Genomic DNA, 22,854 nt, shown 5'->3' with positions numbered 1-22,854 from the left:
TCACATTTGTAAGCAGATTTCTAAGTAGCTGGAAGATTTGTGGAATCATTAGCACAGACTCAATGATGCAGATCTATAATATCCAGAATATAATGCAGCTAATTTTTATTTTTGTTTTGTTCCTAATTGCTGAACCCATACCATGACTGCTGAAGATCACTTAAATCAGTGGCTTATTTATGGTATTGTACAAGCTGGTGTAATTATTTCTGTTCTTTGAGCTTTCTCCTAGTTAGATTTACTTCACACCTGACTGACTATGTTATTGAGTTGTTAAATCTAATTTAGTGGGGTGAGTGGAGATTAATACTTTGTTGTTTCTCACTCTTGTTTCCACAGCCCTGTATGCTGTGTATGTTATATCCTCTACAAATAACCTCTCCCTATCTTTGACAGAAAATATATGACAAATGTTAACCAGATTGGAATGGAAACCTTGATCTCTCCCACAGAAACACTAAGACAGGCATTAGTCAGTGGGCTTTTATTTTGACTGATACCTCAATTCTCTCTCTAATGCCTTGGAACAAAACGTGCCACCACCTCTCCCCCTGTCAACAGCAGAAATCCAAATATTTGTGCTTTTCAACACTACAAGGTTTACAATGTGTGTGGGGCGCATGTATCTTGTTGTCCTAAGATAATGGAAATTGTAAAATATAGTATTCTTTTTACTTTTAATTATATTCCAAGAGGTCGGGAACATAAATGCAATACATCAATATGCTTTATATTTGCCAAGTCAGACTTTTGCAGAAGGCTTTAAACAACGGTGAGAAGAGATACAGCAGCTTTAATGCTGGACATATTGCCTCTTCTCTGAACCGATCAGTCATTTTCCCCAAATGGCCATAAGTTGAGTAAAATAATAGGGGCCATCACATACACTAATTGAAGAACCGTAGATGCAAATGTAATAGCATGGACATAGAGATGCTTGAGAATATATCCATAAACTTCAAATGAAAAAAAGGAAAAAGAAATATTTCACACAGTTTTAGGATAAGCATCTCTAAATCTGTACATGTCAAATATGTGAATGATCATCTGATATTTATTTTTTTACCCACGAACATCAAATGTATTTCTTATATATTATGTACAAACCAGCAATAATACAGTCTAATACACATGATGAGCTAACTGGTCATCAGCAGCAACTCTGCACATTTTTCAATGACAGAAAGTCTCTAACTCTCAACATAAAGACACATGTTCAAATCTGCTCCCAATACTCCAGTATTACAATACAGAGATTAGCAATATACTCACAATTAACAAACACAGACTAAAAATCTTGATATGAACTAATATGTACTTGAACCAGTAAAATTAAAGGTCTTTCATGAGTCTCCTGGTACTACATATGCTGTGCTCAACAACTTAATATACTATCTTTTATTTTTGTCCTTTGGTACATTATTCCCAGTGGCTTCAAATTAATTTTCATTGATGTTTTCAGGTCAGTTCTGCAAAGATGACTCTTTTGCTTAAAACATACATACTGCTTAAAATTTATATTGTCTTGACATAACTTCCCAATATTATTACTATTATTATTTATTATTAGTCTGAGTCTATCTATTTGTCAACATTATGTTGAACAAATATATCCACACAACCAAACTGTAAAAAAAATTTTTTTTTACACCTTTTACTATTTGGTAAATGATATAAAGATTACATCATAGCCATCATTTTATTTCTGTTAATAGTAGTGCACATTTTCCACTGCCTGCCCCAGCCCACAGGATAGGTGGCCACATTTAGAGCTGATCTCAAAATACATGCCTCTTCTATGTGGCTTAATTTTCTCCTTTACTATCTAGATTAACCAGGTGAGTTCAATATTACAATGGTATCAGAGAGAGAAAGTCTGTTTTGAACCTTACCGAGACAGAAAAGTGCAGGGAAGAAAATAAATTTCTGCAGAATTATCATCTCAGTCTCACTGCCCGGTTCGACTAACTACAGTCAGTATATATTTCTGTCTACATAAAGCTGAGTGACAGCACATTGACTGATTATCAGTGTGTGTGTGTGTGTGTGTGTAAAACTATAATATAAGACTGTGTTATATAACATAACTGTATATATATATATATGATATAATATTCCGTATTGGCCCGAATATAAGACGACCCTGATTGTAAGATGACCCCCTCTTATTCAAGACTCAAGTTTGAAAAACACCAAATTTAATTTTTATACAGAAAATAATTACAGTACATCTGAAAAAAATGATTATGACAATATGTTCAATATATTCGATCACATTGCAATTGTTTGAAGACTCTGCCTCATTTATCACCATCATCTTGAAGTTTGCATCATAACTTCTCCTCAGCTGCTGGTTAACTTGGCCGATCTTCGACCCACTTTTTTCCAGATTGTCGCGACGTTTCTCCATTTTCTGTTATCTCTTCTCATATTTTCTTCTCTTTTCTCTCTTACTGCTATTTTTTATTTTACTTCTTCGTGCTACCGCTGTTTTTATTTTTCTTCTTCGTGACAGGGGTTCGCTTTGGTCTGGGGAGTTAAATTCAGCATTCGCTTTAAAGATATCTGGCGCCATCTAGCGTTGTAAATGGGTATGATGTCTAGACCCCGAATGTAAGACGACACCCACTTTTTCAGTCTTATTTCAATGCAAAAAACACCGTCTTATATTCGGGCCAATACAGTTTGCATACACATACACACACACACACACACACACACACACACACACACACACACACACACACACACACACACACACACACACACACACACGCACGCACACACACACACACACACACACACACTGTTGGAGTTCCTCAGCAGCCTTCAGGGGCAAATAGCTGTCATAATCCATTTTGAAAGAGACATTTCCCAATTGGACCCAGCAGACATGACTGTCCTTCTTGTCTAGAGATGCTTTTTGACACCAGTTTGGGTACAAATGAGATTCTCAGCATCTCAACTCATGACATTTACTTCAGGATCTAATCAGGTCTGATGAAAAGCAGATCTTGGTCCAACCATTCATTTGAAAGAGCACACTAAGAGGCTTGACCGTCTTTAGGAAATAACATATGGAACACAGAAGGGGAAATTAAACATTCTCTTCTATACAGCTATAGTGTTCTATTGCAAATGTTTTTGTCTTTTTGTTGTTGATCTTGTTTTTTAATAAGAATATACAAAGTTTATATAATTAAGACAAGGTCTTTAAAGTCTGGATGGGGGCTGGGGATGTAGCCCAGAAGCCAGGGATGTAGCTTAGTAGTAGAGAAAATGCTGAAATTGTATGAGACCCCAGGTTCAATCCCTGCCGTCTGCAACCCTATGATTGCAGAACCAGCGTCAACTGTAGGCTGATCCCAAACCTGGACAAAAGGTTGCAGAAGGTTGCAGCAGGAACCCCATCCAATGTAAAAAAAACCCCAAAAAAACCTTTGCCAAACAAACTCGAGCATTCATCAAAAAAATGGGAAAAGAATGACATGTTGTGTCGACCATGGTTAACCCTAACCCTACAGTACAAGCCGAAAGGAAGTTGTTTTTAAAATTCGGACACACAAGGAAAACTTCCTAGTGTTTGTTCCACCTAAATACTGAAATACAGAATTAACTGTTATATATAGTTGAGCTTTTTGACATTTCGGATCATCCAATTAATTTCCCTGAAACATGATTTTTACGGTGGAATTGAAGGGTTGTCATCTTGTCTAGAAAATATAAAGGAAACTATGTCTTATAGTCCGCGGTGCACTGGCGTCACGCTCAGAGTTTACCCCGCCTCACGCCCTATGCCAGCTGGAATAGGCTACAGCTCTCTGCGATCCACCACAGCAGATGAAGCGGTAGACGATGAATGAAGGAATGAAAGTCTTATGGTGTCTCTGATCCTTATACCTGTATGTACCATGTTAAATACCTCTGCCTTTAAATTGTTATAATTCTTTACAAATCCTTTTGATTTATTTTCCACAAAAAGACGATTTTACTCTTCAGGCGGGCCATCTTTTCATTAGAATTTACTGAAGTACTTCCGTGGTTTGTGAGACTCTGGTTGATTTAAAGTATTTTTTTAATAAAATGAGTTCATCACATTGTGGTGTGATATCTCAGGGAGGGCGTGAGAAGCACATGACAGGAATTAAGCTGATATGCGCTCACCGGCGGCAACATCATGTGTATCGTGGAATGAGGTGAAAAATTTTATAGTAACATTATAAAGATATTTATCCTGATATTATTCAGATTGGTACGTTAAAATAGTTTTTCTACCACAAAAGAAATCTATTATCTCTGTCAGGCTGTGTGGCTGTCTTTAAAATGCTTGGAAATATGTGATGCAGAGCAATGTTCCAGCAAGAGTTTCTCTGGAGTAAGGTGTTCTCCAGCTTTAGTACCTCAATAAAATTGGGCTATACTTCTGATGATCCAGCCAACTACTGAAAGCGAAATATACACCTCAGAGAAATTTATCGCTCCCTGGAATGCGATACCAAAGCAATTAGTGTCGGAGAGATTGGTAGGCATGAGAAATCCTGACTGCATGCCTTAGAGCCAATACAAAGGCAATGTATCTCAGTTTTACAGCCCTATTGCTTATTCAGTCTTGTTTGGTGATCCTCTCCGAGACTCAGGAGTCAGTGGGGAATTATCCTGACAGGGCAATAAATTACTCCTGCATTTAGAAGAAAATTTACCAATAAAAAGACTATAGGATACTGCAGCGACTGCAGGACAATATAAACAATTCCCTGATGGGAAATCTTGATTTTGGTAATCAAAGAGGAAAAAGTTCCACACATTGCTTGGAACTTTGCCATGGTGTGTTAATCCAGACATCAATATAGTCACCTACATACATACCACAACATACTATACCCTTATTATCATTAAAGGGATTTCAGATTATTTTTATTGCCAAATGTGTAATTTCACTCATAGATTCCGATCTTGCATCAGCATGTGAGTGGGAATAAGTGAGGATATTATGTTATTCATTGCTTTAAGCATAATCTGTTTATTTTTCTTAAACTTTGCACAGTAGAGGGATCATGAGATGACATCAAAATTGCTTGGAAAGGCAATCTGTGTCTGTTTATATAGTGTTGCAAACAACCCTAAATGTCAACAAGTAAACTTTCTCTTTGAAGGACAGACACTAACTGGTTTGCAATGTTTGCCACGAGTCTGAGGGATTACTTGGATTCCTGTAAAACAGCATGTAATCTAGCAGCCTGTGGGGACAGGGACTCAGACTCGCCACAATGCTGTGAGGAAAAGGCTTGATTACTTAAATCCCTGTGTATAGAAAACACCCATGCACAAACAGATACACAGACATAAACAGGAAGACACAAAGGCATGCATGAATACAGGGAGAGAGAAATTCTGTCTGGAAAGCTGTTGCATAGATTGTGGTGCTTCCATATCCCATTGGAGTGCAGTGCTTAGTTATCCACATATGTATGGAGTTTAGTCTTTGACAGTTTTAATTCGGCTTAGAGTGGCAGGAAAAATGGAGATGCACCTTAGGGAACAGGGGATTCACGACTGCAATGCATCCAATTAAGCTGTTTAGTGTCCTTGATAATTTCTTGTTTATCATGCTGTGTTCAGCTTTTTGATATTTTAAATTTTTTTGTATTTAACTGTGAGAGGGAGAAAACAGTGAGTGGAACCAATTAATATTTCATATGTTTGCTTTAATTCACATAAAGTGTGTTTTATTTTGTCTGTGCTATGTTTGTTGCTGTCTTGCTAAAGTATGTCAATACATTCATTGATTTGGTCATACAATACAGGCCATCTTCTGCTTCTTCCTTTGTTTGCTGTTACACAGGTTGGCTCTGAACACCCTCCCTAGAATGAACAGCAACTCTTCCGATGAATTCTTCCAGGCTACAAATCATGCAGAGCAGACTTTTCGCAAGATGGAAACCTACCTACAGCACAAGCAGCTGTGCGACGTCCTCTTGATAGCAGGGGATCATAAGATACCAGCTCACAGGTGTTTTACGCTTCTCTTTGATTCCATCAATTACATCTGCATCAAATTTAGTTAAGAGATACAGAAGCTCATCTGGATTCTCTTCATTATGCTGCTGATGTCAGTAATATCACTTTGCATATAAAAGCAGATTCAGTTTCAGCCATCGCTGAATAATCAAATCATCTTTGAAATGCAAATAGATTCTTCTGAGTTTCATGAGACAGGTAACAGGAAAGGTATATACATTGCAGTGTTTACTGGCTTGTATCAAACTACTCTAATGTAAATACATCTATGCCCTTTCTCATTTCCACATCACATTTAAAGCATGAGGGAACGCTGTGATCCACAATGTGAGGGTGTCGATATCTGCATTCAAGCCTGGGTTGAATGGAGGAACAGAACAGATTGCATGACTGGGAGGCATCAAATTCGCTGTGTTCATATTCTTGTGGTCCTCTTTGTCTATGGCATGACATCTTTTAGTTAACCCAAAATGATTTGTGTACCAGGCCGCACAGGAAAATTAAACATTACGTTTATTTAATTTATTTCGGCATCTGAAAAATGTTTTTATTTTGAAAAATTACCCGATTCCCTGTTTCATCCGTCTATGTTAATGGTCTTCAACCACCGGCTCGGTGGTACTGGGCGGCAAAGAAAGTTTGAATTTTTTTTCTTTTTAAATTGATTGTCAGTCTAAAGATGTTTTATTTCTAAAAGTGATGTCTGTGCGGATTGATGCACAAATGAATGCGTGCATCTGTCCCGTTTGACAGGTCTCGGTCACGTGACAGATTACACACCGTTACCCCTAAATTAAGCACCCACAACTGCACCAGTGTTCTGAATTAAAGTCAAGGTAGATTATCCTGAGATCGCCCAAAAAGTATCGAAAACCCTGCTTCCATTTCCAACCTCCTGTCTTTAAGAAGCGGGATTTTCTGCAGTGACCGTAAAGAAAACCAAACTGCAGAGTAGACCGGACGTCCGGAACACACTTCAGGTGTCATTGTCTCCCATTACCCCTAGATCAACGGTCCCCAACTACTAATTCTCATTATTGTAATTATTATTATTTGGTTGACTTGTTCACCCTTTCATTGGAAATGATAAGTATTTCTCCTACTTTGAATGCAGATTGTAAGTCGCTATATGTCAAAATAAACGTCATCAGTGCAGTCACTTGAATCGAGTTTTTAATATAATTACCGTGTTTCTTATAATTATTTCATTTACAGAGATGTTGATTATCAATCTATGAAAAAAAGATTGTTTATTGCCTGTTGATGTCTGCATTTTACATAAAACCATTTCGGATGATTTATTATTAGACTACAGCCGTCCTGGCATCATTAAAGATCGAGCAAATGAAGGCCGATTCGTAAAAATATCGTTTTGAAACCGGTCCCTGGCGCAAAAAATGTTGGGGACCGCTGACATCGACAACAAAATGCTCCCAATGCTTCAACGAAGCTTCATTAAATTGCGGTTCTAATCTCTCATGAATCAACCAGTATATATGCAGACTAGACAAATGAGTTAACATGATTAGTGGTCTTGACCAAGTGCAGCTATTAGCAACACAAAGTATGTGGAATGATTTCATTTATTATACTCTGACAATGTGGAATGATACAGAATGTGCGGGAAACAGTACGGCACTCAATTTATCAGCCTGACTTAACAATGAAAAAAACACAAGCAGCATGACTTTTTTACAACATACTGTGAAGATGTGCCCCTTTTAATTGGCCAGTCTTATATGAGGACATCCAACCTCAGGATTGATTAATTTGCCAATGAAAATAATCAATATGTCGAGTTCCCTCATCCATGCAAAAGAATGTGCAATACAATAACATCAATTCACTACATTTTCTTTACTGAAGATTGGTCCTTAGTGCCGTGTCGGACTACTTTGCTGCCATGTTCACCAATGATGTAAGAGAGGCGAAGCAAGAGGAGATCAAGATGGAGGGAGTTGATCCAGAAGCCCTCAGATCCTTGGTTCATTTTGCTTACACTGGTGAGTGCTTGTAAAGATATTCACAAGCTCTTGAAAGCAAGCATGAGATTTCTGAAATCCAGCATGATTAAAGTGGGTCAATATAGCAATTAATCACTGGGCTGAGTGACTGGGCAGCACTTCAACATTTATTGCTTTATTTTACAGGACAAATCCTCTTTTTGTGCTCTCGATATAAAATATCACTCTCACAGCATTTTAATTGTAAAAATGGGTGCAATAATATATTGATGACTTTTCAGCTATACAGAGCTGGTACTTTACTATCATCATTCTTTGCTGGAAATACTTTTGACTGTATGCTAGTAGAATTTCAAGCATTGATTGCAATACTATTGATTGTAATTCATGCATTCATCTTCTCCAGACCCGATTATTGTAACTCACTCCTCTCTGGCATCAACCATAAATCACTCTCCCGCCTCCAACTGGTCCAGAATGCAGCAGCTAGGCTTCTTACTGGTTTTAACAGGCGACATCACATTACCCCAATCCTGGCTTCCCTCCATTGGCTCCCTGTGCATTTTAGAATTGATTTTAAGATTTTGCTGATCACTTTTAAAGCCCGTCTGGGTCTGGCCCCGAGTTACATAGCGGAAATGTTGACCCCATACGAGCCAGTATGCAGCCTTAGATCCTTGGGTGGGGCCCTCCTGTCGATTCCAAAGTCGAGGCTTAAATCTAAAGGCGACCGTGCCTTTTCCATCCGGGCCCCTCGACTTTGGAACGACCTGCCTGAGGAGATAAGGCGTACAGAATCAGTGACATCTTTTAAATCTCTTCTTAAAGCCCATTTTTATAGACTTGCCTTTATGTGATGTCGTCTTTTACTTTTACTTTCATTTTTATTTAATTTTTATTAATTTTTATTTATTCTTTTCTATTCCTTTTAAGCGTTTATTCTTGTTTCTATTGTCATTAGGCAATGCTGTCTTTTTATCCTTCTATTCTTTTGTTTCTAAGTATCAAAAACAAAAGAATAGTTTTATTGCTTTTATTGTTCTTATCTCTTTTACCATTCTGTCTTAATTCCTGTTCTGGTGTGTTTTGCTTAACTTTACCTCAATTTTAGCTTAATTTTGTCCTGCTTATGTTTGGCCTCACTGTTTTGTTTTTAAAGGTGCTATATAAATAAAGTTATTATTATTATTATTATTATTATTATTATTATTACTATTACTATTATTATTATTATTATTATTATTATTATTATTATTATTATTATTATTATTATTATTATTATTATTATTATTATTATTATTATTATTACTTCTCCACCACTCTGTCTGACATTCGATCCTGGTTTTTAAATTTTGCTTCTCTTGACATTGAAGGGATCCTTGAGCTAAAGGAGGAGACCATTGAGAGTTTACTGGCAGCGTCATGCCTCCTCCAGCTTTCACAAGTCATCCAGGTTTGCTGTAACTTCCTGAAGAAACAGCTTCATCCTTCCAATTGTTTGGGAATACGTTCTTTTGCCGATGCCCAGGGCTGCGTGGATCTGCTCAACGTAGCTCACAACTACACAATGGTAGGAGGCCTGGTGGTGCAAGACCCTGTTTCCATGCAGAGCTGGATAGCTGGACTGCATTGTTTATTTTGTAGTGAGTAGTCCTTAAAAGTGAGTGAATACACAGTTGAATCAATGGCATAACCTTATTAAGAGTATTTAAAATGAGTAATTACTGCTACTTTGATATAACAGTCATCTCACTGTGTTGTGAATAACACTAAGTTCACACGACATCCTACTGCTGACATTACACATTTTTTTAAGACTTCCGATTATAATTTTTTTTTACATCAGCACCATTTTATAATTACTGTTTTATGGTTTTAGTCATCAAATGCATGAGATGAGATAAGACTACACATTACACATTCAAATATCAGTGACTGCCATCTGTTTCCATAACCTGCAACCGAATGAGGTGTTGTCTTTATTATTCATACCATCTAGTTTCAGCAGAGAAATTGTTGATGTGGACATTTGAATAGAAATTGAAAACTTTCATGCTTTCACTTCTTCTAATTTAGTGATGTGGCCGTGACTTCTAATTTAGTGATGTCAGTGGGAAAGGCTACACTGCTGCACATTGATTAGGGCACTGTTGCACTTGTGAAAATGTGACCCGCAGAGAACATTTGAATTGAAATTAAAATGCATGCACATATTTGTATGACTGTGTGTTGCTGGCCAGGCAGAAATGACAGCTTGGCAGGCCTTATCTCTTAAAGGACATCTGCTCAGTCTGTTTACACAGGGCCCATCCAGGAGCAGGAGGTTAATCTAATCAGGCTGCACAAGAGGGCCAACTTCCTTTTCAATCACTTTGTAATGAGCAGCGCGAGCTGTGAGCTTCCTGGAAGTCCATCGTTTGAGCCCTGAGTCGAGGGTGCTGTGCTTTGATAAGCTTGTTTTTCTAGTTGGAGATAGCAGCTGAGATCTGAGATCTGTCTCTGACATCCTTTTCCTCACGATTGCATGTAATTTCCAAAAAAACCCATCTATTTCGGTTTCATATCTTCATAAATACAGTTGAAGTTGTATTTTGTAACTTTAGAAAATACATCAAAATGAAAAAATATATAATATGTTATATATATACTGTATACATGTTGTATATTTATTATATATATATACACACACACACACACACACACACATACACACACACACACACACACACACACACACACACACACACACACACACACCCTATATTAATGTATACCATTGTACAGTATATGTCATTAATATATAATTATATAAATACTGCATAAGGTTTTTATTTAGTTATCAATTGTATGGAGCTGGCAGTCAGGGAAAGAGAGAGTCTCTCTCTCCCTCTCTCTCTCTCTGTCTCTCACTTTCGCTCATTCTGTCTCTCAGTATCATAGCTAATCAATACACAGCCCCCATTTAATTTTGTCTGTCTGTGTTTAGTTCTTAAAACATGCTCTCATAATAGATTGCACTAAGACACTGTAATTTCCTGCAAGTTGGAGATCAATAGCATGCTTGTATTCCATAATTGTTGAGCAGACATCCACAGTGAACATGTGATTTGCTCCAGTTGTCCTGACAGTTTCATAACTAATGATAAACTGCGTTGTTCAAAAAGGATTGAACAAGGCAGCTTTGATGAAGGTCAAAGTTCCACCTATACTGTATATCATGTGTTTTAATGTTGCATATAAATAGTGTAGAGGATAGAGTTGTTTCATGTGGTGTCACCCCTAATGGAGCTGCTCAGATACTATGTCCTTGAAAAGGCAGCTCTGCAGTACTGTAATAGCATGTGGGCTTCTGGCTGGTGAATGGAAGATAAATCTTTAGGAAGGCAATAGACATCTTCAAAAAATCTTGGCGCTGGACTCCAAATTCGGACGAGGTACACTCACTGCAGCAGCTTGTATATGTGAATTTATTTTTTCCACCACTGCCCAAAACTTGAGGCCTATGGTTTTAAGGTAACAGTTGGAATAGATATCGACTGGTAAATGCAATGCTTTTTTCTTATATCTAAGTTACATCAAGCAAGTGAGTTCTTAGTGTCTGGTTAAGTAAAGGAATTTTGGAGCTGCCAGATTGATTTTTATTTTGCTGCTGTGTGGATTATAATTTAAGGCACCCATTTAACCTTGTGATTCTGTAATTTGAAATAGTCTCCAGAATTGGATATTGGAACAGGATTTCTTTGTTTAGTTACAGTTACATAATCTTTTGTTGATGGAAACCTCTAAATTAGTGTTCCCTATCTGCTTCTATTAATTGTTCAACATCTCTGTCTTTGTGCAAAAACAGACACACACACACACACACACACACACACACACACACACACACACACACACACACACACACACACACACACACACACACACACACACACACACACACACACACACACATACACACCAACGCACACACAGAATGCAGCAGTGAGTGCACACCTTGGCTAATGACTGATGATTATCTTCCTCTCTGACATCTCTTCTGTGTCCCAGGAACACTTTCTGGAGGTCATTCAAAACCAGGAGTTCCTGCTGCTCCCCACAGCTGAAATTGTTAAGCTCCTCTCCAGCGATGACATCAATGTCCCCGATGAGGAAACCATCTTTCAGGCTTTGATGATGTGGGTGCATTATGATGTTCAGCATCGCCAACAGGACCTTGGCATTCTCCTTGCCTTCATTCGACTTCCTCTTCTTCCTCCACAGGTGAGGGAGGGGGAAGGAATGTTGATGATAATGCATTATCTTTTGCTTCAGAATAAGAATAAGACAAATAAGACGAAATACACTTTAATTATCCCATTGGGGAAATGATCTTCAGACTCAAACCATAGATGTTAGACATGTGTACAGGCCCCTGAAACACACACACACACACACACACACACACACACACACACACACACACACACACACACACACACACACACACACACACACACACACACACACACACACACACACACACACGCACACACACACACACACACACACACCATGGGCCTGTTAGCATGCAAATTAGTTCAGGGGGAGGCAGAGTGACGGGCAGCAACTTCAGGTTGCATCCCAATGGGGGGGAGGCCTTGCTCAGGTGTGCCTCGGCAGTTTTCAGGAGGTGAGCTGATGCCTCCCATTGTCACTCACACACCTGGAGTTTTGGCCCACCCGGGTGTCAAACCTGCAGCTTACAGTCCCCAGTAAAAAGACTTAGTGGTCTGAGCTACTTATACCCCCCAGTTTATCAATGCCTCCTGTTTCCTCTCTGGTCATAAAAGGTGTCTTCTCTGTTTTTTTTTTTTTTGTAAGATATTTAGAGCACATTTTTCTGACTTTATAATACTTTAAAAATAATTTATTTTTAATGTGAAGGTACAGATAGCTAAAATTGCTTCCAATAATTTGCCATTGCCTAATTTAAAATAAAAAAAGATTAAGTGAAGAAGCAAAATGTCACAATTTAGATATTACAACCAGGGAATGTTTAGCAATTTGTTTGAAAAGTTACTGAAGTTCATACTAAATTTTCCATTATTACAATAATAACTTCTAGAGAAACCTCCATCTATGTCCTGAATATTCCAACTAACTACCACCTTGCTCATAATTAAGCGTTACGAAGCATTATTTTACAGTTGTGCCATTTTAATTCACATAACATACACAATATGTAGCAAATAGGAAAGAGGAATTTAATCTAATTTTTTACTTGAATGCAACTTTCCAAACATATCTTGTACGTCTGTAGTTGTTCTTTAATATTTAATGTCAAATTGGATGAAAAGATGCAGGGGCAAAACATCAAAAATGAACAACAAAATAAAAAAAGGCCAATTGCTTTCAATAATTAAATATGTATGAAAAAATCGGCCTAATGCTACGATATCTATTATCTATTAGCTGGGGTGAAACTGTTTTGTGAGGGAGATAATCAGCAGCAATTTATCATTGCTTTTGTCAAACAGTGTTGCTGCATTTGGTTAAAAAACACCAACGTTAGATAGCATTAACAGGATTCTACATAAAATGCTGTTTAAGACTATTTTAAAGATGTAACTGAAACTACTTGATTTTAGATAAGCAGATGTTTCATTGTATAGAGTATTAATATAAATCTTGCAAATATTGGCACTTTTTATACACTTACTCATACTTTAAATGAATTCTTTCTCATCATGTGATTTGTTGAATCACAGCTCCTTGCAGATCTGGAAAACAACAAAATGTTCTCTGATGATCTGGAATGCCAGAAGCTGCTTATGGAGGCTATGAAGTACCATCTTCTGCCTGAGAGACGTCCCATGTTTCAGAGTCCAAGAACCAAACCTAGGAAGTCCACTGTTGGTGCACTTTATGCTGTAGGAGGGATGGATGCTACCAAAGGTATGGCTCATTTGTATCAGTTATAATTGCATAGAACACTATGTATTTAAAAAGTTAAACATCTTGCTATGCCTATGGTTTTAGGCTCCACCACAATAGAAAAATACGACCTGCGGACCAACACCTGGGTCCAGGTTGGAGTCATGAATGGACGTCGGTTGCAGTTTGGTGTGGCTGTGATAGACAACAAGTTGTATGTGGTTGGAGGGAGGGATGGACTGAAGACATCCAACATGGTGGAGTGTTACAATCCCATCAGTAAAGTTTGGTCTACCATGGCCCCTATGTCAACACACAGACATGGACTTGGTGAGTGTGTCTTCTTCTCCTTTCGGCTTTTCCCTTCAGGGGTCGCCACAGCAGATCAGTTGCCTCCATCTAACCCTGTCTTCTGCAATCTCTTCTCTCACACCAACTACCTTCATGTCCTCTTTCACTACATCCATAAACCTCCTCTTTGGTCTTCCAATAGACCTCCTGCCTGGCAGTTCAAATGTCAGCATCCTTCTACCAATATATTCACTATCTCTCCTCTAGACATGTCCAAACCATCTCAGTCTGGCCTCTGACTTTATTTCCAAAACCTCTAAAATGTGCTGTCCCTCTGATGTACTCATTCCTGATCCTCCAGCTCACAACCTACCTGTGGAGCATACTCACAAACAACATTGAACATCACACCTTTGATTTCTAGCTTCAGACTCATCACTCTATCTAATACTCTTTTTACCTCCAGGACATTCTTAACAAACGGCTCCTTCAAGATAACTCCTACTCCATTTCTCTTCCTGTCTACACCATGATAGAACATCTTGAACCCTGCTCCTAAACTTCTAGCCTTGCTACCTTTCCACCTGCTCTCCTGGACACACAGTATGTCTACCTTCCTGCTCTGCATCATGTCAACCAACTCTCTACCTTTTCCTGTCGTAGTTCCAACATTCAACGTCCCTACTCTCAGTCCTATACTCTTGGCGCTCCTCTTCTCTCTCTTCCTGCAAAGACACTTTCCTCCTCTCCTTCTTCCACCAACAGTCGTCCAATTTCCACCGACACCCTGTAAGTGAACAGCACCGATGGCAGTTGTTGTTAACCCGGGCCTCGACCAATCCGGTATGGAAGTCATAGGTTTGATTCGCATGTTTGATTTGGCAAAAGTTTTACTTCGGATGCCCGTCCTGACACAACCCTCTGTACTTATCCGGACTCGGGACCGGCACAATAAGACACTGGTTTGTGCCCCCTTTCTGCTACATTGGACTTGGTGTGTCTCCTGAGGATATTGCCCCAATTATTGAATTTAAATGAAAGTAATTTACTGGTCGTTAATGAAGTAACATATGATTAGCTGCAACTCAGTTATTAATGTTATTGATTAGTCCGACAATTACTTTGTCATTCAAATGATTTGACAATAATTTGTTACTTAAATACTCATAATAAATTACCTGAAGCCCAAATTCATACGTTTTGATTATTCTCGTGTTTATTTTATTATCATATATGAAAAACAAGGAATCAGAAAAAAATAGGTTTCTTCATTCAAACCCCCCCCCCCCCCGAAAAAACAGGTATTTGAGTAATGATGGGCTTTCAAATGTCCAAAATATAAAAATATTTGTTACTACTCTACTAGATAATATCATCTTGCCCCCACAGGAGTTAAATGATATGAGATGATATGAATGCAATGGTCATAGCTCAACGTTCACAATAATTTTTGGGCCATACCTGAATTTCTTTACTATTTTTCATCCATTTACATGGTAAGCAGTTACATTTATATGCAGTATGTCAAATATGACATCGTAATGTGCTACAGAAAGGCACCGGGCTTTATTGGAAATCATTATGCTGGAATTAGGAATTTTCCAGATGAGGTTGCAATAAAACAGAATTATTTTTACTATTTCAAGGTTCAAGGTTTGATTTCACTCAAGAACCTCAAACAATTGCACAGCTGGTGTTCCATAAAAAAAATCACACACATTTCTTTCTGTGATAGACCTTTGATATTTACCCATTCCTTTATCAAAGCTTGGCAGACTGTGCTAGACCTGCGCGTCCTCACCCTTTCCTACACAGTAAATCTCATATCAAAAGCGTTTGATTTGCAGTTGAAATAGGTCTGGGTAACAGAACAGTGAGTGAGTCAACGCATTAGACTCACTCACCCCGTGTGGCCGGGGGTAGCAGCAAGCCCAGGAGATCACACAGTACATATTATCTGTGTCATTTTTTATCTCTCCTGTAGAAAATATCTCTAGCTACTGTGCCTGTGGTGTGCATCTATATGTATTCAGTCTGAATCTGTTTGATGGAGTCTACTAACATCCATGCCTGGTGAAGACAATTCCAAAATCTCTAGTCTGTAATAAAATAGAGTTTCACAACGAGAAATTGTTCTGTCTTACAATATTTTTATCATTTGGGGTTTTGTGAAGGCGAACTTTCCCTCATGTTCCCATCCAAATGACTCTCACCAAAGGAAATATGGGCGGTAATATATAAATCCATTGTTTCACATCCTCTGCAATGTTGTTGGTGAAAACTGCTTTCCTCTTGACTCAGGAATGAGAAACAACAACATAGGGTTAGAGCCTTCCTGTGTTATGGATAGAATTGGTCAGATGTATGACTCACTGCACTGATTTCTGTACTGAGAACCTCAGCTCTCCAAGAACCACTGAAGGAATGTTTTATCTGGACATTTACTGTCTGTAAATATTAATAAGCATGTGGTTTGCAGTTACTGTATGCTGATTTATAAAGAAAAAAAGGTTACTTTGATTAGTCAAACAGCAAAATTTAATATTTAATTTAACTGAATCTCTGGCTTTTGGTATATGTGTAAAGGCTACTAGCACAAGGTTAAACCTTGTATGTAGACAAAATATGCAGTGTTTCAAAGTGTGACATAAACTACACACATTCAAAATAATATGCTAATGTTCAGTGTTTCACCAATTTATTTTTTTTTTAATACAGGGTGCTCTTTAAATTTGCTTTTCAAATATGGCTACACTTACTTTACGTTTTTGTGTCCGTTTGTGCAGGTATCGCTGTGCTGGAGGGCCCGATGTACGCAGTGGGGGGGCATGATGGCTGGAGCTATCTCAACACAGTGGAACGCTGGGACCCGCAGGCCAGACAGTGGAATTACGTGGCCAGTATGTCGACACCAAGGAGCACCATGGGTGTCACAGCACTCAATGGAAAGTATGTTGCTTAATCAAAACCGCAGACCATCCCAAAGTAACGTAATGCTTAATAATCTCACTGAAAGGTTTGAAATTTATCTATGAACAGTATTTCCTATTTCATTTTTGTGAGAGACGGCATATCTATATCATGCCAAAATAATACGACTATAACAAAAACCTTTTTGTCTCCATTAATGGGACTTCAATGACTAAACACAAAAATATTATGAACAGCATCATGAAAGAAGTGATAGTTACGTAAATGACATTAAACATTTTGAATGCATAATTTACCTTTGCAGTCTGTAGCTGTGAGGGAAGCAACACTTTTAAACAGGTGGTTATTTTATGCAGTGTAATTCAGGCTCTGTAAAAACAAAGTACTGTACTTATTTATATGCGACATTATTTTGAAAGTAAACAAAGAAAATAAAAGACCAGTTCTAAGGCTCATTTAAATCTGTGCCGAAGGCAGAAATACTCCGCTACGCAACTAGTCACTGCTAAAGTCGATGCAGAGCTGTTTTTGTATGTAGGTCAGAAATAGACAACAAGAGAAGTGTTTCCCCAGCCTCCACTTTTCCTGCTGTTGGACCTGCAAGCTACAAACACTGAAAACACCGCTGTGATCTTTCTGGGAGAGAAAATGCTCACGGAAGGAGCCTTTGAACAAATGCTGTAGGCTGCTCACTTGTGTGACTTATAAAACCTGACACACTATCAGCGCTCTCTCATTTTTGACATGATCATCTGACACCTGGTGTGAGAGTTGTTCAAAATAACAAGATACCCACAATTGAGGTGTTTTTAATACGTATGTAAATTCCATATAATGTTCATAAGTTCAGTGTATTAAATGTGACCTGTTATATTAAACTTCAGTACTGAAATTAAATTAAATACTTACTGTATATTCATATTTAAAACCATCCAGTTTTCAAACATATTTATTTTTATTGTAGTGTGTATATGTCAGATGAGACATTTTTTGTGCTTTTATTTCTCAGATTGTTTGCAGTTGGTGGCAGAGACGGCAGCTCGTGTCTGAGGTCCATGGAGTGCTTCGATCCGCACACCAACAAGTGGAGCACGTGTGCTCCTATGGCCAAGAGGCGAGGAGGGGTGGGTGTGGCAACATACAACAACTTCTTGTATGCTCTTGGTGGACACGATGCTCCTGCCTCCAATCATTGTTCTCGACTTTCTGATTGTGTTGAAAGGTATGTTAATTCTTCTTTCTTTGGAGTAAATACATACAAACAGTGGTGTTACAGTGATGCCATATGCCATGGGTGTGGACAAAACTTCATAAAAGAACAGAAGAGGAGTAACATTCATCTTAATCCCTGCTGTGTTACTGCAGTTAGAGAGATGGCAACTGAGATTGAGGCATGAACTTTGTTTTACAGTATGTGGCACCATCTGGTGGAGATGAAATCCTCCCAATAATCCGAATAACTGCACACCACCTTCACTTGAAAACTGTTTGAAAAACCATGCCCTTTTTCTGTTTGTCTCATTGCTTAACACAAATGCCTGCTGTAATTTGCTTTTAGCAGATAAATACCAGCATGATGAAGCCTCACACTTTTGCTCTCAGTGTCAGCAAGAAGCAACTTTGAAATCACAAAATGTGAATCATATAATTTATCTTTGTTTTCCTCAACTTGGAGGTAAAAATAAGGACTATAGCTGCCATTTAAATGAGAAATTTGCTTTTAAATATCAATTTGGTTCCTAATTTGTGCTGAAAGGAGGACCCAGTAGAGACCAGTCAGAGCAGTAATTAAAGACAGAAAAAAGAGGATGTCTCAGTTAGTGGGGGTGGAACTGTTTCCCTGCTGACATTCAGGTTGATTGGATGAATAAATTAATCTACTTACATCACACCAACTATATTACAAGAGCAGTCATTTGCTCAAATGTTGTAATTCCAGGTATGACCCCAAGACAGACATGTGGACCACCGTCTCCTCCCTCAGTGTTCCCAGGGACGCGGTGGGTGTTTGCCTCCTGGGCGACAGGCTTTATGCTGTAGGTGGATATGACGGCCAGTCATATCTGAACACTGTTGAGTCATATGATGCACAAAACAACGAGTGGACTGAGGTAACCGATCAAAACTAATTTAAAACAGATAACAATTTAAATATTATGTATTTATTGACTTAGAATAAAAGTAGCAAACACAATCCTCTTACGGAAATTTGCGTATTTTTTCCAGCCCTGGTTGGATTTAACATCAGCGTATCAGTCACCATCATAGATCATAGATCTGCTGGAATCACTGAATACAATCTACACTTTAAAGCTTTCTTCCCTACAAGATATTTTCCGATTTTTGCCCTATAACCTCCTTATCTACATGAAATAAAATAGGATTTTTTGTAAGACTGCCTCAGATGATAGCCTCAGTGATAATCTCTCTGTCTTCCTGCAGGAGGTCCCTCTCAACATTGGCAGGGCAGGCGCCTGCGTGGTGGTGGTGAAATTGCCTTGAGGGTTTTTCCTCACGACAACATGGGAAACAAATGAGAGGGCAGCAAAGAAGAGTGGACAAATAAAACAAAAGATCAAGGACACATCCCTTGGGAGTCATGCTTTCTTTTCTTTCCCTTTAACTTGGCTCTCCAGATTTTTTGTAGAGGAAAACCGAGACAGAGCCTTGCCTGTGAACCATTGTTTCTATCATTAGTGGACATGTCTGCCCACTGGGGAGGACTGCACATTCTCCACATTCTCAACCGACCAAGAATTTTCACAGACTTGGCTAAGCTGTAGAAAAAGCCAAGATTTTGTTGTACTAGTTTGTTATACTAGTTTTATGAAAAATTCTCAGTAACTATTAAAATAAATGTGAAAGTAACATTCTGAATAAAAGCCAGCAAGATTGTTTGATTCAACACAGACCTTTATAACCAGTGCCATCACATACAGTATATTTTTGGGTTTGTAATTCACTTCTTAAACACTTAAATAAAGATTGTTTGTTGTTACAGTGATGTATTATGACAGAGGGCAATCTACACAGATTTGCAATGTGCAAGTGAATTCAATCAAACTTTTTGCGGAACACTTTTTTTTTTCTGTTCTTTTTTGAATTTTGCCTGTAGCCACAGAACACCAAAGTCATTTTGGTCTGAGAAGTCTTGTTGTACATAAAAGTTTACAAAAATGTGAATTACAGACGATATATCATATTGATATTTCACATTGCTAAACAGCTTGTTTCATGACTTTTATCAGAATTCCAGGTTTGTTGTCTGTTCTCATTAAAACAAAATATTACCAATTTTATGACATTTTACAGTTTGTAACTAAATATATCAAGTTTTGGAGCCAAATATTTCTTTTCATGCTTTTATCGTGTTTGTACATTAAGCAAACCTACAAATAAAATAAATCAATCATTGCTGCGTGTTCAACTCCACGTTTAGACTCGAATGTAGTGTCATAATGAGCCATATTTTAAAAAATGTAGCACATTGCTGAAGCTTTTTCCTAAACACAAATGTCCTTTGCTTAATTTATTTCTGTGTATCTGTCTCCCCTGCAGGTGGTGCAGTGGGTAGCGCTGCTGCCGCACAGCAAGGCTGTTGTGGGTTTGAGTCCCGCTTTGTGTAGAGTTTGCATGTTCTTCCCATATCTGTGTAGGTTCACTGGCTTCCTCCCACCTCTAAAACCATGCGCTTCAGGTTAATTGGCCGTTCCAAATTGCCTGTAGTGTGTGAGTCTGTGCGTGCATGGTTGTCTGTCTCTGTGTGGCTCTGCTGCGCACTGGCGTTGCTCCCGGAGTTTGCCCCGCCTCAGGCCCTATGCCAGCTGGGATAGGCTCCAGCTCCCCGCGACCCGCTACGGCGGATAAAGCGGTTCGGAAGATGACTGAATGAATGAATGTTTCCTGTCTCATCTAAGAATAGACACCAAAGGTTAGTAGCTTTTTATTTCCCTATATTTGCATCTATTCCTTGAAGCCAAATAGACTAATGGTTGCAGAAATATGATTCTTCTTATTCCTATTCAGTTTATCCCTACATTAGTTATTCATGTGACAAATGTGTCACCGTACACATGCAATTTTTAAAACTTCTTTTATGTTCATCTATTTGGGATTAATGCAGTGTTGCGTAACCTTAAATGCACAGATGATATATTAAACTGTTTCCAGCAGAGCAAAGTTGCCACCTTTAAGGTTGCAAATCACAATGCTTTGAGATAGTCTTTTGTCACAAGAGGAGAGTATGATGCCAACCACAACCAAATTGTCAGGTTGTAAGTCTGATTTTAGAAAGAATTTTTATTTATTTATTTATTTGGTTTTTATAATGTTATTAATGGTTTATTGTTTATTGGAAAACAAACCATCACTGAAATTCCCAAATAATAAAATTTATTGATAATTGGAGACATAATTTGGAACAAAGACTCAGCTCAAAGCGACATTGTTTCAGCTGCACAAATCTGACTATTTAGGAGTATCCTCACAATCCTATTTCTTAATCCTCTCAGTTATTAAATACGATCACTTGTAGTTTTCACTGTTGAAATTTAAAATGAGAATTTAAAGTGCTGGCTAAAAAAGCCTCCCCTATATTGGGCATCTGACACAGTCAATGACATGCACTAGACCAGTTCAAATTAAAGTATGCCATGTGAATACTTAATAAGTTGTATTACAGTCACATATTATTTTGCTTGTTTTTTCAGGGGTTTAACACTGGAAGTTTAATATTAAAATAAAATGAGAAGGGGAATGGGATGAGGATTCAGTGCTGCAAGGCCAAACAATTTGAAAACCTTAATCTTAATTTGGGAGCTAAACTCTTAATAAAAATATCTCAATTTTCATCCATCAATTTTGGTTCGTTCAAGGCGTTTTGATATCCGCAAGTCTTCATCAGTACCACTCTTACACGTGGTATGCTCTATTCATGGTGATGTGATCACAACATAAATTATCAAGAGAGGGAGCTGTTGCACTGCGGACCGAATGCTACGCCACGTCTATTGCCGAAAATGGCAAATCAGAAGATCTCCAATACCATTACTGTTCATAATACATGTCAACCGGCATTAGAAATTCCAAGGACAAATACTTGGGCTAATAAGCCTGCATAATTATTGAGACACAATGATGAAATCTTAAGAAATTGGATGTTAAGGCATCTCCTCTTACTGTCATATGAGCTTCTAGAGTTTTAAAACGAGCATGGAACCTACGAGGATGATGGGTTTTGACTTGGGAGAAGATTTGTATAACAACAGTTTGAACAATCTCTCATAATTATGTGACAAATGTAGACAGATTATTCTATTTTTGAGCTGTGCTCTTATAGTACACTTTTGAATATACATATTCACTTTTTTAAAGACAGGGAGCATGTCACCATCATTTGATTCTCTTTTTGACAACACTGAACACAGACAGAAAGTGATGAGAGGAAGATGCAACAGCAAAGCCCGAGTTGCAAATATTATACTGATTGTGTGTCGGGAAGACATGTCTTGTGTGTGGATTACTTTTTCATATGCTATATGTTTTTAATTAGAGGATTTCACATGTAACAAAACAAAACACTTTTCCCCAAAAAGCAAACAAAAACAAGAAACAAACCCGTTGCAGGAGCAGAGGTAGTGTTGGATAATTAATAAAGCTATATCATTGTTTGTTATCAAAAATACCATATCAGAGCTTCAGCTCAGTTCATTTGGCCTGAAGCTACTTTAGAACA

The 22,854-nt window shown here is 38.1% G+C and overlaps 1 protein-coding gene across 3 annotated transcripts in view; it reads left to right on the top strand.

The window, feature by feature from the left end:
• klhl4 (kelch-like family member 4) overlaps window positions 1-20,534 on the top strand; it is a 27,260-nt gene extending 6,726 nt beyond the window's left edge. For 2 of the 3 annotated variants that reach the window (XM_068325674.1, XM_068325673.1), the window contains exons 2-11: window positions 5,843-6,010; window positions 7,885-8,021; window positions 9,356-9,552; window positions 12,033-12,245; window positions 13,733-13,919; window positions 14,004-14,228; window positions 16,976-17,138; window positions 18,130-18,342; window positions 19,060-19,231; window positions 19,563-20,534. In XM_068325674.1, coding sequence (XP_068181775.1) covers window positions 5,843-6,010; window positions 7,885-8,021; window positions 9,356-9,552; window positions 12,033-12,245; window positions 13,733-13,919; window positions 14,004-14,228; window positions 16,976-17,138; window positions 18,130-18,342; window positions 19,060-19,231; window positions 19,563-19,622 — 1,735 coding nt within the window. In that variant the 3' untranslated portion in view covers window positions 19,623-20,534. Of the gene's footprint in view, window positions 1-5,804; window positions 6,011-7,884; window positions 8,022-9,355; window positions 9,553-12,032; window positions 12,246-13,732; window positions 13,920-14,003; window positions 14,229-16,975; window positions 17,139-18,129; window positions 18,343-19,059; window positions 19,232-19,562 lie in introns of all 3 variants that reach the window. The other variant, XM_068325675.1, reaches the window with a different exon arrangement.
• Window positions 20,535-22,854: the final 2,320 nt, after the last annotated feature.

Source organism: Antennarius striatus, chromosome 10 (genome assembly GCF_040054535.1).
Source record: "Antennarius striatus isolate MH-2024 chromosome 10, ASM4005453v1, whole genome shotgun sequence".
Taxonomy (NCBI): domain Eukaryota; kingdom Metazoa; phylum Chordata; class Actinopteri; order Lophiiformes; family Antennariidae; genus Antennarius; species Antennarius striatus.
This window is presented reverse-complemented; position numbering and strand designations above follow the sequence as displayed.